Source organism: Varroa destructor, unplaced genomic scaffold (assembly GCF_002443255.2).
Source record: "Varroa destructor unplaced genomic scaffold, Vdes_3.0 BEIS01000002.1, whole genome shotgun sequence".
Taxonomy (NCBI): Eukaryota; Metazoa; Arthropoda; class Arachnida; order Mesostigmata; family Varroidae; genus Varroa; species Varroa destructor.
In genome coordinates this window covers 27,065,234-27,080,405 of record NW_019211455.1, presented here as the reverse complement: position 1 = coordinate 27,080,405, position 15,172 = coordinate 27,065,234, and the positions used below count along the sequence as shown (strand labels likewise).

Here is a 15,172-nt window from a genome sequence, read left to right as displayed (position 1 = left end):
TCTGCGTCGAAATACAGGATTTAATTTTAACGTCAGCGCTCTCCTGATCCCGCCACACATGCTCCAGTGAGAGGAACCGATTATTATCCAATCTCGATGTTGAATCTTTACATACTCCCTATATGAATACGATCATTGAGTTATTCCAGCACAGCCTGCTCGTATGTACTGTAGTATCGAACAGTTCGCTCAGCTTGCAACCTAGCATAGGAAAATGCCGAGGCTGCACGAAGCCCTCCTCAGTTTGTGGGACAGCAGCCTCAGAGCTTGAGACAGTGCTGAAGTCGCTACATCGCGCGACTATTGTTTTGTACATATTTCTATTACACGCTGACGTGTGTGTGAAGCAACGATTAGCAGCACTCAGTTTTTCGACTGCTCTTATGCGTCGTTACGCGCTTAGCGAGATATATTCGGGAGTTTCCGGTGTTGAACGGTCATTTCTTAGCCTAGAACGGATTGTGCCTGCCGGACTGCCGGTAGTATCGGTCCTAGAGGCTCGACACACTGTTCCCATATCACCTGGAGGTGTGTTACGAAGGAAGTTGAACTTTATTCGAAAACAAACAATAGGGTTAAAATCTCAAATTATAAATATTCATTGCGAAAGCGTGTGGTCACTTGTCGCAAGATATCACCTCATTCTATTTTTGAGCATCTGAAACATAAAATAGTACGCTGGACTCAGATACGGTAGTCGAGGTTGTTCGCAATATTCCTATCTCATTCCTGTGTGTTAACAGACAGTCAAGTGTAGCTGATCGTCGTTTGCATGAGTGTCGCCCAGATAACAGGTCATCTACCCCATTTATGACGCGACCCGCATTACTGGGAACGCATTTATCAATTTAGTGAACTCGATCTTGAATGCCAACTTCCCTCAGTAATAGTACTAATGCATCAAATACATTCTCGGACAGTCGTCGTTGTCGTCGGGTTGATAACTGACCCCGTTTTCGGTGTTGCTGACATCGATTCAACGACATGGAAAATGCCAGTCGTGCGACGACCAACCAATAAACCAACCGGTGAGCGCTAATTGAACCGTAGGAAAATGTTTTATCCCTAGACAGACACACCTCTAGTGCCTCAAAAGCTGCTGCTGGCCGCTCTCCGATCATCGTCCCAAATCGCCAAATTTATTTATATGTCGAGTGAAAGCGGAAGGTACAAGGGACAACGAACAGCTAAGAACAACAAAAACCAGTGGTAGCGTCACAGTCACCCGCAGCTGCAGGTATTCTAGTTACTAGCGGTCGCTGTTTGCAACAACGGTAGCAGCCCTAGCTGTCTGTAATGGTTGTTCAGCTTTTGTGTGGTTTTCCCTTTCATTCTCCGCTGTAGCTGTTGTCGTCGTTGTTGTTGTTGTTGTTGTCACGACGAATATTTTTCATAATACTGTAACCGTAGCGACAACGTCAACCAACAACAAACATTGTGTTCAGACAAGTGTCGTTGAAGCTAGAGGTCAGACTTGCTGATTACTGGCTTATTTTTCGTCGTTCGTCATGCACCCGTTGGTTTGTTTTCATCTACGAGTCGATCCACCTGTTCAAGACTGACTGTCTAGCGAGCTGTTCGCTGAATTACTACAGTGAACGCTGTTCATTTAACGACCACATCGTCACGTTGCTGGCAGGATCGGCAACGGCCAACATTTACTACAATGGCTGCTAGCACGCTACCGTCGTCGCAAAGCGAACTAGATTACTTGACTAACCGCTGAAGTCAGGCCACCTCTACCTCGAACAGAAACCGCCGACGGCAGCTCAAATGCTAATCTCAGCTGATCGATAAGGTTGTTAGCTCTGCCTAAACTGTTTGTTTCACATAAGTATCTTACTGATCACTGTTTTTTGACAGATGAAATGCTAGTACCTAGATACAATATTGGTGTACATGATTAAGCCACGATCCCTGCTGCAGTAACCATTTTTCGGAAATCGCCATACAGTTTTCGGATCGAATGAAGATATGATATCAGATTGATACGACTCCGTATCCATAAACGCACGTGAATAGCAGAGGAATTACGTTCGAGGTTACTATGAACGCTTTTGGCTTAGTGTTCTGGCTTCGATGATCACCGATCGGTGCTCGTCACATGAGGCCGTTTCAAGTAGGCTGTTTTTTTTTGAGGTTTGAAAATTCGCACACATCCGGAAGAACATGTACGGGTAACATGAACGGGTTTTCACATATACGCCAGTATACCGCCAGACGTAAGTAATGAATCAAGCGGTCATTACAAGTACACAATGACTTCTATAAACGTCAGCTAGTTCTCAGCGATGCGACCATAAATCGTGTTCGCGATAGGTTTTTCCACTGTTGTAGGAACATAGTGTTGCCTTGCAGTGTTCTAGTTTGAGAACACGCTGGCAAACTGGCAAACACTGTTTTTTTTTTTACTGGTCAACGAGTCAAGGCAAAGCTCATTGCACATAGCAGAACCAGACAGCTTTTCTATAGCCTCTGCGGAAAGATTACCCATGGAAGACTATTTTTGCGGTAAAACTCTCATATGCAAATGTTGTTCTGGAGCATGGTTTTATGACAAGAAATAAATAATATTAGAGAGTAGATGTTTTTCGCTTTTCTTAATAATAAACCGTTTATCATTAGATAAAGTTAAGTTTATCGGGATAATTAATGAAAATTTGATCTCACGCTTTCTATAATATTTAGTAAATGTTTTATGCCTATCCTACTAATGCGCGGGATAACTGTGATAGCAAACTTGAAAATTTATGGCTTAAATTCTTCCATTATTATTTACCATATGCTCCGCGTCTCGGGCAGGCGTTGCTAGATGGCGCACTTCACGCATGTCATGGCGGGGTACTTGCTGTTTCTCGCGGTAAAGCCGATCTGTTTCCTTGCAAACAACAAGGAGTTCTGTCTGGTTGGGGTTTGACTTAATGCGTTCGATGATCTCCCGGTGAGCAATCTATTAGTAAAGTTACCCCAAAAGAACACAAATTATAGTTTCACTAATGTTGTAACTAGATAAGCATTTACTAAACAAAACAACACTTATTGTTACCGAGTTATAAAAATTTTGTGTTTGGCGTAAAATAAGAAGAGTTTCCAATACAGCTGTGAAAAAGCAAGCACTGGTCCTCTCAAAGAGGTTAAGCCGATTCGACTATTTTCGTACCTTCTTTATCGAAAACGTATTGCCCAAAAATTCTACGCAATATTCTTTTATTCGTTGGTATTTACGTATATACTAAAATATATCTTAATGTTCTGACTATGGCCATTATGAACTTACACATTTGAGCTAACTAAGTGCTACTTACTAATACTCGATGATATCAGTAAGTTACCTTAAGTAAGTTAGATCGAACTGCTAATCACTTAAATACAAACTCTGAAATAAATCTTTCCGTGTGTAAGACGATTTCTTAATCGTCTTACAATCTTTTCTTTTAAGTACAGTCTCCTCTTGAGCTTGCCTTAAATTTTAAATAAAATCCAATATGCTTTCTGTCGTTCAGTCTCAGGGAAACGAATTGCCAGCCTGACCTAGTGTCAGCTTTTCAAGCTTTCATAATATATAACACAATAGCATAATGAAGAGAACCAGCAGCTAATGCAAGCGTTTAGATATCAACTCACGTTTTTTAATTCTTGAAAATTTATTAGCTCTTCTAAAAAAAAGATATTTAATAACAACTAGGAAATGTTGCATAAACTACTGGGCTGGGAAAAATTTCATCGTCCTCTCACAGTTACCTTTGAATAACGTAAATATTACGGCACGCTTTATGCATAGTACGTGTGAAATAGTCGAACAGATCTACAAGTTAGGCCTGTGACACTTTTTAGTAGTGACAAAAGGTATCCGCGCCCTTCGAAAAGACTCTTTCATATCTGCTCTCAGTTATTGAAGAAAAAACTACATGACTGATGTCAGCTTTGTTATAGACGAGACCCTTAATTGCTCAATCAGCGTTTTTACTCACGTTATCGATGTTGGTTCCATTCACCTCAACGAGTCGATCACCCGGCTGAAGGCCGCCGAGTTTTGCTGGCGATCCCTCGTCCACTTCGCCGATATAGTGCAAGTTATTAGTCTTATCAGCGTGCAAATTGAATCCATAGCCATCGTAGTCTTGCCATTTGCGCAGGAGACAGAGTCTGGGGACAAGGTGCTGAAAATCGGGTCAAACGAGCGGATATTATTCACTGTTGTGTTGACATTTTGTACATATGACCTTGGCTGGCACAGTGGCATTAAAACAATGGCTAAAAGCATTTCTTAGATAAAACAATCTTACGTAGAGCGCCTGTCGGCATGACCCTGATGAGATATATAAATCAATAGCATGCTCAGATTTGTCAAAAGACATTGCCTCATTTTTTTCACTTATATACGTTCACGCTTCAGGGCAGACAGACGTTGTGCATTTGCAACAAGTTTATAGACTATTCGACAAAAGCTATCAGAATTATCTACAACCTGCAACTGAAGGTTTAGTTCATGCAAAGAGATGAAAGTTATCAAACGGATTTAATTGAGAAGAATGTCATTATCTAGAACCAAATCAAGCCGTCAAAACAGCTTGAGAATATTACTTGAAACCCAACTCCAGTATTTCAAAGACCTTCACTACGTAACAAGTAATTCCTGCTTCATATATTTGGGAGCCTACCAAAGCTACTTCGTCGACGTCCCGTCGGAAAAACTGCTCCAATGGGTGGGCAAAGGTAAACTCCGTCCATGCAAAAATTTGCTAACTACAAGAATGACGTTGACCATTACTGCAGTGAATGACAAGCATTGCTTCCGATGTTGGACTATTGCCTTAGATGTTATGTCTCTGTAACGTGTCTTACAAATACTATATGCACATTAAATCGTTCTAGAAGGGATAAACGATCAGCCATGAAATACCCGCCTCTCCGGAAAATTAATTCTAACTAATGTCTTTCTTCTGCAGAGATTACCTACCAGAGAAACCCACGTTTACTTATCCTGCGGTCAGCATTACAAAGCAGCGAAAAATGTTAAAGTTTCGTAAAAGGTTGAACATACAACAATTTAACTTAAAGATGTATGTTGTAATTTCCAACCATATAAAGACTTCAATTGCCAAGTTGAACACAACACAATTGCTAACAAAGACCCTTTAAAAATTGACTTAAAAGTTAGTCTACTATACAAATTAATAAATGTTAATTTTAGTAGTTGGATGCAGCCTTTTGAGTGCATTGCCATAGTAGTTTTGAACATGCGGTCATTTTCGTTCTATTATTTTGCAGCGGCACGTAGTTACTATGACATAGTGTTAACATGCCATTTCACAGATCTGGCTGAAGATCAGTAACTGAAGTCGGTCGAACCAGACTCATCTGAATAATGTTAACGACCTAAATACTAAACCTAAAAACAGGAGGAGCTAGTACACGGAGTGACACAGGATAAACGTCGTGCGATGAACATGAGACGTGAACAAGATAAGCAGACATGAATTAGTCGCGACGAAGAAATAGTGAAAGAGAAACAACGGATCTAGTCATGGGCGTCAATGAATGAACAAATAATTGCTTAAAGAAGTCAAAGGCTTTTTGCTGTTATTTTGCGTTGTTATTGTTACTTACGTTAGCCTCAGAATCATGGCTGTCTTCTGTGGGCGGGGGGGTGCAAGGTTGAGAAGGAGTTTGCGTGGTCTGCTTATCGTGGTCGTTCGTTGTTGTAAGGTTATTGGTGATAGCAGGAGTATTGTCTGTTGTTGTGTTATTATTGTTGCTGTTATTGTATGCGTGACTCACGTTCGTCTTGGTGGGGGCGGCGCTATTGTTCTTGTTGAGCGGATTCGTCGACGGGGTCTCCAGGCGGAGCACATTCTTCAACGAGGAACTGATCTACAGATGAGTACCGTGCAGCCAATAATTGGGCAAGCACGTTGAGTGTCAGGACAATCGCCAAAATGAAAGTGGTTCCATAAGGTCGGCATCGTTTTGCAGGAAAAATGACAGCATAGAGTGAAAGGAAAGCATACTTGATTTAATAGAACTGGTGCAGCTAAACTACTTAATGAGATAAAAAAGACTAATTGAAATTATTGGCTAACCCAAATGTAGCTGAGCAAATTAAAAGAAAACCTAATCACTGCTCGGTCCGTTCAGATAAAAGATTTAAGAGCGTAGAACAGCATAGAAAGACGTGTCAGCACCATAGAACGCGAAGGTAAGAATGCACGGAATCGTTTGATACCTCTGATTCCGTATAAAAAACGGTGCAAGGCTAATGAAATATAATCGCTATGTAAAATAGTAGGACGTAAAAACGGTTTCCATTAACGTCCTCACATACTAGGTTCGACTGCGCCTAATCCATACTCAGTCCATGTTACCTGGATACCCCTGTCGAAATAGTATTTGTATGTGGCGTCGTCAACAACCAGAAGAGTGGTTTCATTCGGCACCGCTTTGACACGATCAACGATCTCGCGATGAGTCAAATTTTCAACGTTCTCTCCATTCACCTAAAGACGAAACATAATTGATGAACGTCGGTAAATACTTTTTTTTTTAGTTTGTGCGACGACTAGACTTGCTTTTAATTGATGTCACGGGCTTTTGCCTCCCTCTACAACAATGCGACCTGATTTCTGTGAGTGTGTAAACAAAAAAATATTCACAACCGCAAAAACAATTAATCATTGCACTTCATTTAAGTTTATACAGCTGAAAATTCAGAATCGAGGGAGAATAGGTAATAGTAATTATAAATGTACCACATGCGAGTACATTTGAGTCAGAGTATAATTGGTATGTAATCCAACTCAAAAGATACTTTCGTTGCGTATGTTTACTATACATAGTAACGAAAAGTCGAAGCACGAGCCTAAACCTTCTAAAGATGGCAACATTAACACAGGGTACCAATGAGTGCACAACAGGTATTCACTTATGAGTAGGTGTACATTCCATCTATACTGCTTACTATTTGAATATGTAACCTACGTCATATTATCTTATGCATAAAACTGCATATCGTAGCACTGGACCTTGACCAGCAATCACTAATCCTACTACATTTTAATGTTCAGCTCATAATTGAAAGGTGTCTTTGAAAAATAGCGACAACGACTATCCAACTGTGATATGTTAAACATTTCTGATTCGTTCATCGTATCTTTACGCATACCAACTCCGCCTCAGATTGCTTTCTTCTCTTTATTTCGCTATCGTTATCAACTAATCGCAGCACTCAGTTAATTTGGAATACTGCTTCATTTAGTTAGTACTATGTTGCAGAGATATTACGTATTTGTCATAAGAAGAAGGCGTCAACACACATGAGTAATGCTATGAAGTTAGCCTTGAACTGACCTTGGATTAGGCTATCTTTGCCTGAACTTCCTTCCAAGTGTTAGGTATATTTTCAGAATCACCAAAATAACGAAGTTATGTCTAGGAGGGAATTTGTATGTGCTTCCATGTTTTTAACGGATGTTTCGCTGCGCTGCAGACTACTCATCTGTTTAGTAGACAGCGTTTTCGGTTCGGAAGTACTGAATTACAGTTGGGAAGGCAGATCAATCGCTAACGAATAAATAAACGTTAAATCGATAAATTCATTGTTCAAGATGTTTGACATATAAACGACTTTTAGAGAGACGCATGTGCCCCTAAACACATATACAGCCATCCACAAATACACAGAAGCAAAATAGGAACGGAAAATTCCACCTAAAGTAAATAACCAAGGGCGTAAATATGGATCGAGGAGAATCAGAACGTGAATTTCACAAAAAGAGTTTGTATAGGTGCATATACGGCACGAATAGTTCCAGTGACCAGTTATTTATGCTCGTGAACTGGTGAGCACGGTGGAGTTCCGGTAGCCAGAACAAGTATCATTGAAATTCCCGTAGTTTCTACTGTACTCACATGATTGCAGACAATATGGTCGCTTTGCTTTTTGTGTTGATCCCTATGATTCCTCAAAACAGTTAAATACCCGTTCCCAAGTAGCAATATGTGTTTTACGACTATCATATCACGTCTAGAATACACCGAAGTGGTGAGTAGCATTCCGAATACGAGCTCGAATGCAATAATAAGGACAGCAAAAGCGCCCTAATAATGCCTGTGATAAAGCTGTTGTAAACTGTGTATTTAGTCAGATATAGTCGGTAGTCGGCGGCCCTTGTTGTCGTAAAATACTGGCAACGAATCTTAGTAACGACAGAGGACGCTGTATAAGATCTAGGTTTTAGTCCTTCCTATTGCCGTTCCAATACTAGCAACCGTTTCTAGGAGGAGCCACTTAGGTATGAGTTGTTGTCGCTAGGGCTCAAAAAAGAGGCTCTCCTAGAGGACTGTGTCAGATCTCCCCCGAAGGTCAGTCCTGTATGCACTTCCACAGCTCATTTTTCTATGAAAAAAACATTTACCCATAATATACTCCTCGTTCAACCGTATAGTCTAACTGACTAGTTCTTCGCTACTGCACTTGACAGTTTTGTTTTGGCACTCATTTGGCTCACACAATGATGTTTTTGATAATTAATTCTCCCTGGCAACGACAAGGATCTTTCAGTCTTGAGTGCATCTCTTTCCTAGTCCGGACACGGACCGACTGGTATCACACTGCATGGTTAAAGCGACTAAAGCCGACTGTTAGCTAGACTAATAATTCTGGGTGTTGGTACTCTCTGCAAAGTAGTTATGTTCTAAGACAGAGATCGTTTTGTTGAATGAAAGAGTTCGTCACTAGAATTCGACAATTATTACGTCCTAAAACTTCTATCCACTATATGAGTCGATTCAAAAGGTACACTTGCTTTAAGCTAAACGACAGACACAAGCTTAACTTGCACCGTTTCCTGGTGCTATCGCTGTTTCGACCTACAATTCCCTCAGTCTCTCTCTCTGTAGGCTCTCTCTGATAGGAATCTCTCTGTTGTGGCCTGTTTACCAACGGGTGACCAATCCCGTAGGGAAAAACACACCATCGCCTAGGTCAACAACGGGGGCCGGAAATAGTTAGCACCTGGCAGCGAGGGAAACAATATGTTATCGTAAAAATCGCTTCGTACACGCCATAGCCGAACTAATCTTTTCGTTGCCGACGGATGGGGTAACTAAAACCGGTAGACTAAATGGTCAGTACTACTCTGGTATGCTGTAATAGAAGGTTAAGGCAAAGTTTCAACTCAAACGCTGAGACAGCCAAACAGACGTTCTATAAATAAATACTTTAGAAAAAATAAGAAGTAAAATCAATAAATATTAACAGCAGATCGGGTTTATGACGTCAACACACGAACCCCACATATAGAACTCTGCTTAGGACCATTAAGTCGCAGACGCCGTTCGTGGGGAGGACAGGTGGGCTCATGTCTTATATGCAGGTGGTCCTGGGCGAATATCGAATAAGTAAAATCACGTTGTGAACATTATTTTCGATGATAAACGAACCAGTGACAACCAAAAGGGAATATCACAAAATTTCCGAACGTTTTCAACGACATTCGTACAAATTAGTATGTACTGGCACCAACGACACTCTTATATAAGAGCGATTAAATATTAGAGTTTACGCCTGCGGAGAATCAACCTTCAACCTCATACTGTAACGAACTCATTAATTAAACGATAGACACCTATTGAACTTACTTATTATTTCGGCTGCGCCAAGGATCGCCTTGGCACTCGCTTTCATATTCGAATAACTCAATTGCCTAGGCTATAAAAAGTCCGTTGCCTCAAAATATAATAATAATAATTTATTAAAATTATATATATTAAGAATATTTAATAATAATTCTAGATTATAATATAAGGCAATTTAAAAAAGCTTTCATCAAGATACACGGCATAGAAGTAATCAGTACAACTCAGTTTGACCTAACGCAAAACCGGATTCAAGCAACATTAAGAGGCCAACTATTAAATGTCCCCGTATTTGCTTCTTACCTCGATGATTTTATCGTTTCTCTTCATGCCTGCAGACTCTGCAGGGCTATTAAGGTCGACGACTCCAACGAACTGGGTGCGCTTGGCTTTGTCGGCGTGCAAATTGAATCCATATCCTTCAAAATCGGCCCATTTGCGCAGATGGCAAAGCCTCGGCGAAGGAGCGTCGGATGGAATAACTGCTCCCGAGCCGCCGTTAGTCATCTGTAATAAAAGAATAAATAAAGAGTTACCATCAACACAATTTCCGAATGCATGATGCGCAATGCATCTTCGCATCAAATTATGGCTAACTTGATTATTAGCGTCATCTGGAAAATGCAGCACAATGCGAAGATTCTTGTTTTCAACTAAATTCGAAAGTGGCCAACTGAGGTCATATCATTACGTGGGTTATTAGGAAATTTAACTAATTTGGGTAATATCGATTCAACTTTCATTATTACGAACTTGCTGGTCTCCCTCTCCATTGCTTGCAAGTAACTGACTAGTCTCCGTTAGTACCTAGCAAGTGACTTCTATAGCGTAGATTTATTCAGCTTTGCTAAGTGTATCTTTTTGGTCCTTATGGCAGGATCACAGCGCCTAGCCTATCGGCCTCTAGCTTCGTTAAGGGAAACGCACGGGTCTAAGTGAAGAAAATTAGCCATCCATCCATAATAGCATTTTGCGAATGTTCTCATTAAATCGTTCCAGCGCAACGTTGACAAAATGCAAGCATTCGAATACTACATTATAGCTGGTTAATTTGCCATTTTTAACCTGTAATATTACTATTACGTCCCGCCTATCAATATTATTATCATTTATCATGTATATATATATATATATATATATATATATATATATATATATATATATATAATTGAATAATTAGTATGTTTTGTAACATACTATGAATACAGATCTGCTCTAAATTAATATTTTATTTTGCTAAGCTTGTCGCTATTATTGATTACCGTTATCGCACACAACCAGAAGATAGTCTATGGTCGAGTCCAAATATAAACTGTTTTTCGAGATATCGGCACGCGAACCATGCTGATAAGGGCAGCATCAGCAGAATCGCTAAGCGGCATTGCGCTACAACATGGTAGGTCTGCGCAGACCTTCAATATACCTGCTGACTGTCTCTGAAATTAGCACTAACTTAAATCGCACATGCATGCACCGCTAGCGACCATAGCGTGGATCAGTACAGCAGTCAATGAAATTACATTGTTATGGATACAAACGATGTGCTCCAATGTTGTCAAAGTTCCATTGCGATTTGGATGTTTTTTTTGGGGAGACTTAAAGAATCATTGTACTTTTTTTTGTACGACAGCCTTCGATCACCACTAAGGCGAGTATATTATTGTAGCAGAATGATGTTTATGCGATTAAATCACGAACTATGGCGACATGTTCGTGGCGCTTCCTGTGTAATCAAACACTGATCAGTTAAATGTTCAAAAAGAAATAACAGATACATTGCCCTTCTCGTGTGCAGCTACATTTCGTAAGCAAAACTTAGTTGACGGTTTGTGCACCTGATCAATATGACGGTGTAGCAAATACCTTAAATCGACGTATTCCTGACTTTAAGAGCGTCTTGAACAGCTTTACTTCGGATATTTTTGCTTTTACTACTGGTAGTGATGAGACGCTTGCCGAAAGACATTGGATATTTATTCTAGCCGAGTTATCGATTACTATTTAGCAGGTACACCTTGAAAAATGCGGCCAATATCCACTTAGAAAGTATCACTAATGATTTGGACTACATATTTCAGCGAATGCCGCAACAATGCGTAGTAGCATCTAGAGAAAACTTTCCGTTCACACAGCTCAGTCACAAATACGCCAAGCAGACCCGAAATATTGGTAGTGGCTTCCGTTCCTAAGCACGCGTAAATTTCAAAGTTCTACATACGAAACAACAAGAGCTGCAAACTTAGACCGACACGAGACTCAACTGACAAGCAAATCGACGCACTGCACAATTGCATTTTGGCAGCAGAGGAGGATACTTCACTTCTGACCAGTCACCGAGCCACATAGAATTTGTCCTTGGAAAGAAGTATAAATTTATCGACGTGTTAAATGATCGCGCCAACCAGTCGGACTAATCCACTTCACTCTTCGCGGTGTGATTACACAACAGTTAATCGGCGCTGATGTCAGCTGTGCTTCATTCGTCATCACCCTGTACCGGAAGCGTCGTTAACTGGAGCAGCAGCTATTACAACATCGTGTTTATCGTTTTTAGTATACGACAACAGAAAAAAGCTTACTTCGATTTTCAACATCATCATCGAATAACAGATGCACTCACTGCTCGCCTGTCCTATTTGTTTTTTTGTTTTCAAATAATTTTAAAGTTCTAAAAACTGTGTCGTCAGCTGACCGACAGATAAAACATACACAGATGCGCATGGACACTGACATTGGCAGGTAGGTCAACTAACAGATATAAATATTAATAGATGAATGTGCTTCTATCTAGACATGGTTATCAGCTCTAAACCTCGCGATTCTAACTCATGGAGTAGTGCGTGCGTTTGAGCTGAATTTGACATGGACATTCGTGTTTCGTCCTTCTGGACGAACCCGACAAAGTCTTCAGTGCCGCCACGGTAGCCTACCTTGATGCTTCCGAAAAAGCCATACTTATAGTTATACTGTTATATGAAGAAAACACACACAAAATCCTCCAAAAATCAAGTACACTGAATGTGTGAGAGGTAAACACGACCTCATACTAAGTGCAGCAAAAGCATAACGTAGAGTCGTTAGCACCGTCATCAGTTCTGCCGGCGCCGTCTGAATGGCAGAAATGTAAATCTCATGGAAATTCACAGACAAATGAAATGGTTCACATATCACTATTGATGTCGCATAAGAAAAACATTAGGATAGGTTAAGCCTCTTAATGCACCAAGCCATGTAAAGTCATTGCTTTACACATGTTCAATCCATATAAATCTTCCCGTGCATATACTTCCTGTCAAACCAGTGGCAATTCAAACATGCATTCGTCAAGCCAAGCCCGACTCCTGTGCCTTGATATTAGCTCATCCTAGCCGGGATGATATGTATGACAAGTACACAAATTTATAGATTTTCAATTCTACTTAAATACTCTTTTTACACGTTGGTTTCGATTTTCTGGCCAGAGCTTTTTGGTATGATAGTCCCTTTTGCAATCAAGTTCTTTTTTTTCAAATTTAAAATTAAATACTAATTTAGGCAATGTATAAGATGATATGTACGTTCGGCATGAAAAGAGTAGCAGCTAAATTCGTGTGAGTAGAAGCAATTTTAAACTAGGGAGTACAAGTTATGACTGAGTTGTCTGTTGATATTACACTCAAGCCAGACATGACCGCTGAGATGAACAATAAAATCAGGAGGAACATCACGTAACAGCAATAATTTTCTGTGGAACACGTAAAGCAGTGATGCTGCTTAGAGATCATCAAACCTTCTCCATTGCATTTTAACCTTAAGGAAGAAATAAAAAGGACAATGACTTTCAAGTCATTAACAAAAACCACCATCCATCCATCTACCGGTAAACCATAGAAGGCAAGGCTGTGGTTAAATGCCATTTTTAACAATGCATGATCTCTTCTTTCTTACACATTATAGCGGTCGTGTTTAAGCCGTATTTATAAGGGCTGACTTTGCCTGTTGTAGAGCCCTTGACCAAAGCTATGTCAGGCAGTCCAACCTAAAATGAAACCTAGACATACACGACCGTTTAATTTGTCTCTAAGCAATTGACAATGCGTGGCAGATATTTATTTCAAGTATTTATGTCATGTCGATCATGAAACGTGTAGTTGAGAGGGAGATGTTGACACACCCGGAAGCTTGAATCATACCTTTTTGTCTGCAATAGATATTGTTACAGTATCAAATAGGTCCGATTTGAGCAGCATCAACGAAACAAACACCAAACACAAGGCGGAACATTCCACACTAATTGAATGTTCTAAGTCTAAAATGAGCATGATGCGGGCGGGCGCGTGAGTGAAGTGAGCAAAACAGATCGGTCCATTCAGTCAACGAGAACCATGCCTCTGCTCCGCCGACGCTAATGTTTCACTTCAACCAATTTTTACATAGAACTAAGGAAGGAAACGAGTACTACTCGCGCTTCGCACAAAAAACATTGTTTAAGTAAAGTAAGAGCTGCTTAAATCTATAATCATAGATTTAAGCAGCTCTTACTGCCAAAGTTTAGGCTACGCCTAACAGTATCTAAAAATATGTCATGATTATACATGTCCATTTACTACGTTTATATACGTTTTATCGTACCTGTTCTCTGTCCTTGTTTGTGGACACGTAATATTTCTTATTTATAATTGGTGTTACGCCTTATTCACTATTTAATTTCCCTGTTGAGGGAGCACACATATGTATGTAAATGTAGAGGTCACGGAACTTTATCTAACGGCTTACTCGCTCGTATTCTGATCTAATTTAGGTGGATATTGTTACCATATCGATGAGAATTAATGGAACTATTTCTGTCGCATTTAGTTTCTCATGCTGATGGAATCGTCTCATACGACCCACGGCTCAGTTTACCTTAGTAGATTAACTGTATTTTTCGGTAATTTCTTTTATATTGCGATCTATGCCATAAGATAATCTCGCCTGAGTATTAATAAGAAATGTACGTGTGCTTTTGTTCACGTAAAGAAACTGCCTTAAGTCATTTCTAGCGGTCAATCTGTTCCTTCATTATCATATGGTCCGTTTGCTGCTCAACAGCTGTTTTTAACTAAGACAAGTACTGAAGCAGTAGACGCTCAAACAGGTAATGCATACAGAACCTAAACAGCGTAAGGGCTATATATATGTTGTGGATAAGTTCTGTTAGAATTTTGAAACAACTGTACGACCAGTATGTACTTGCAGACTAGATACATGCGTTGCAATATCGCTCATGTAAATAGTTGTCCTGTGTAGCTAGGCATCAAGCAAAAATTTCTTCGATTGTTATTAGGACCTACTAATAAAATTTAACAATGAGTATACATGTATGAGTATAATAAACAATGGGTAATTTTTAAATGGATCTGTCAGTTGGTTACGTAAGTGTGTCAATAGACCTCTTGCTTAAGGCCGGCCTTAAACGGGTCTTCTCTGTTTCGAAATCTAACAATCAATCGTTGCTTTCATGAGGCCTCTTACAATCTCGAAAAATGTACGGAACGTGTACGCCTGTTCTCATAGC

The 15,172-nt window shown here is 40.0% G+C and overlaps 1 protein-coding gene across 2 annotated transcripts in view; it reads right to left on the bottom strand.

Moving 5' to 3' along the window:
* LOC111245822 (putative PDZ domain-containing protein PDZK1P1) overlaps positions 1–15,172 on the bottom strand; it is a 63,125-nt gene that overhangs the window by 9,430 nt on the left and 38,523 nt on the right. Inside the window, exons 4-8 of one of the 2 annotated variants that reach the window (XM_022794670.2) lie at positions 9,940–10,143; positions 6,366–6,497; positions 5,782–5,874; positions 3,972–4,160; positions 2,780–2,950 (exon numbers count right to left, since the gene is read on the bottom strand). In XM_022794670.2, the coding sequence (XP_022650405.1) occupies positions 2,780–2,950; positions 3,972–4,160; positions 5,782–5,874; positions 6,366–6,497; positions 9,940–10,143 (789 nt within the window). The remainder of the gene's footprint in view (positions 1–2,779; positions 2,951–3,971; positions 4,161–5,781; positions 5,875–6,365; positions 6,498–9,939; positions 10,144–15,172) is intronic. The other variant, XM_086981290.1, reaches the window with a different exon arrangement.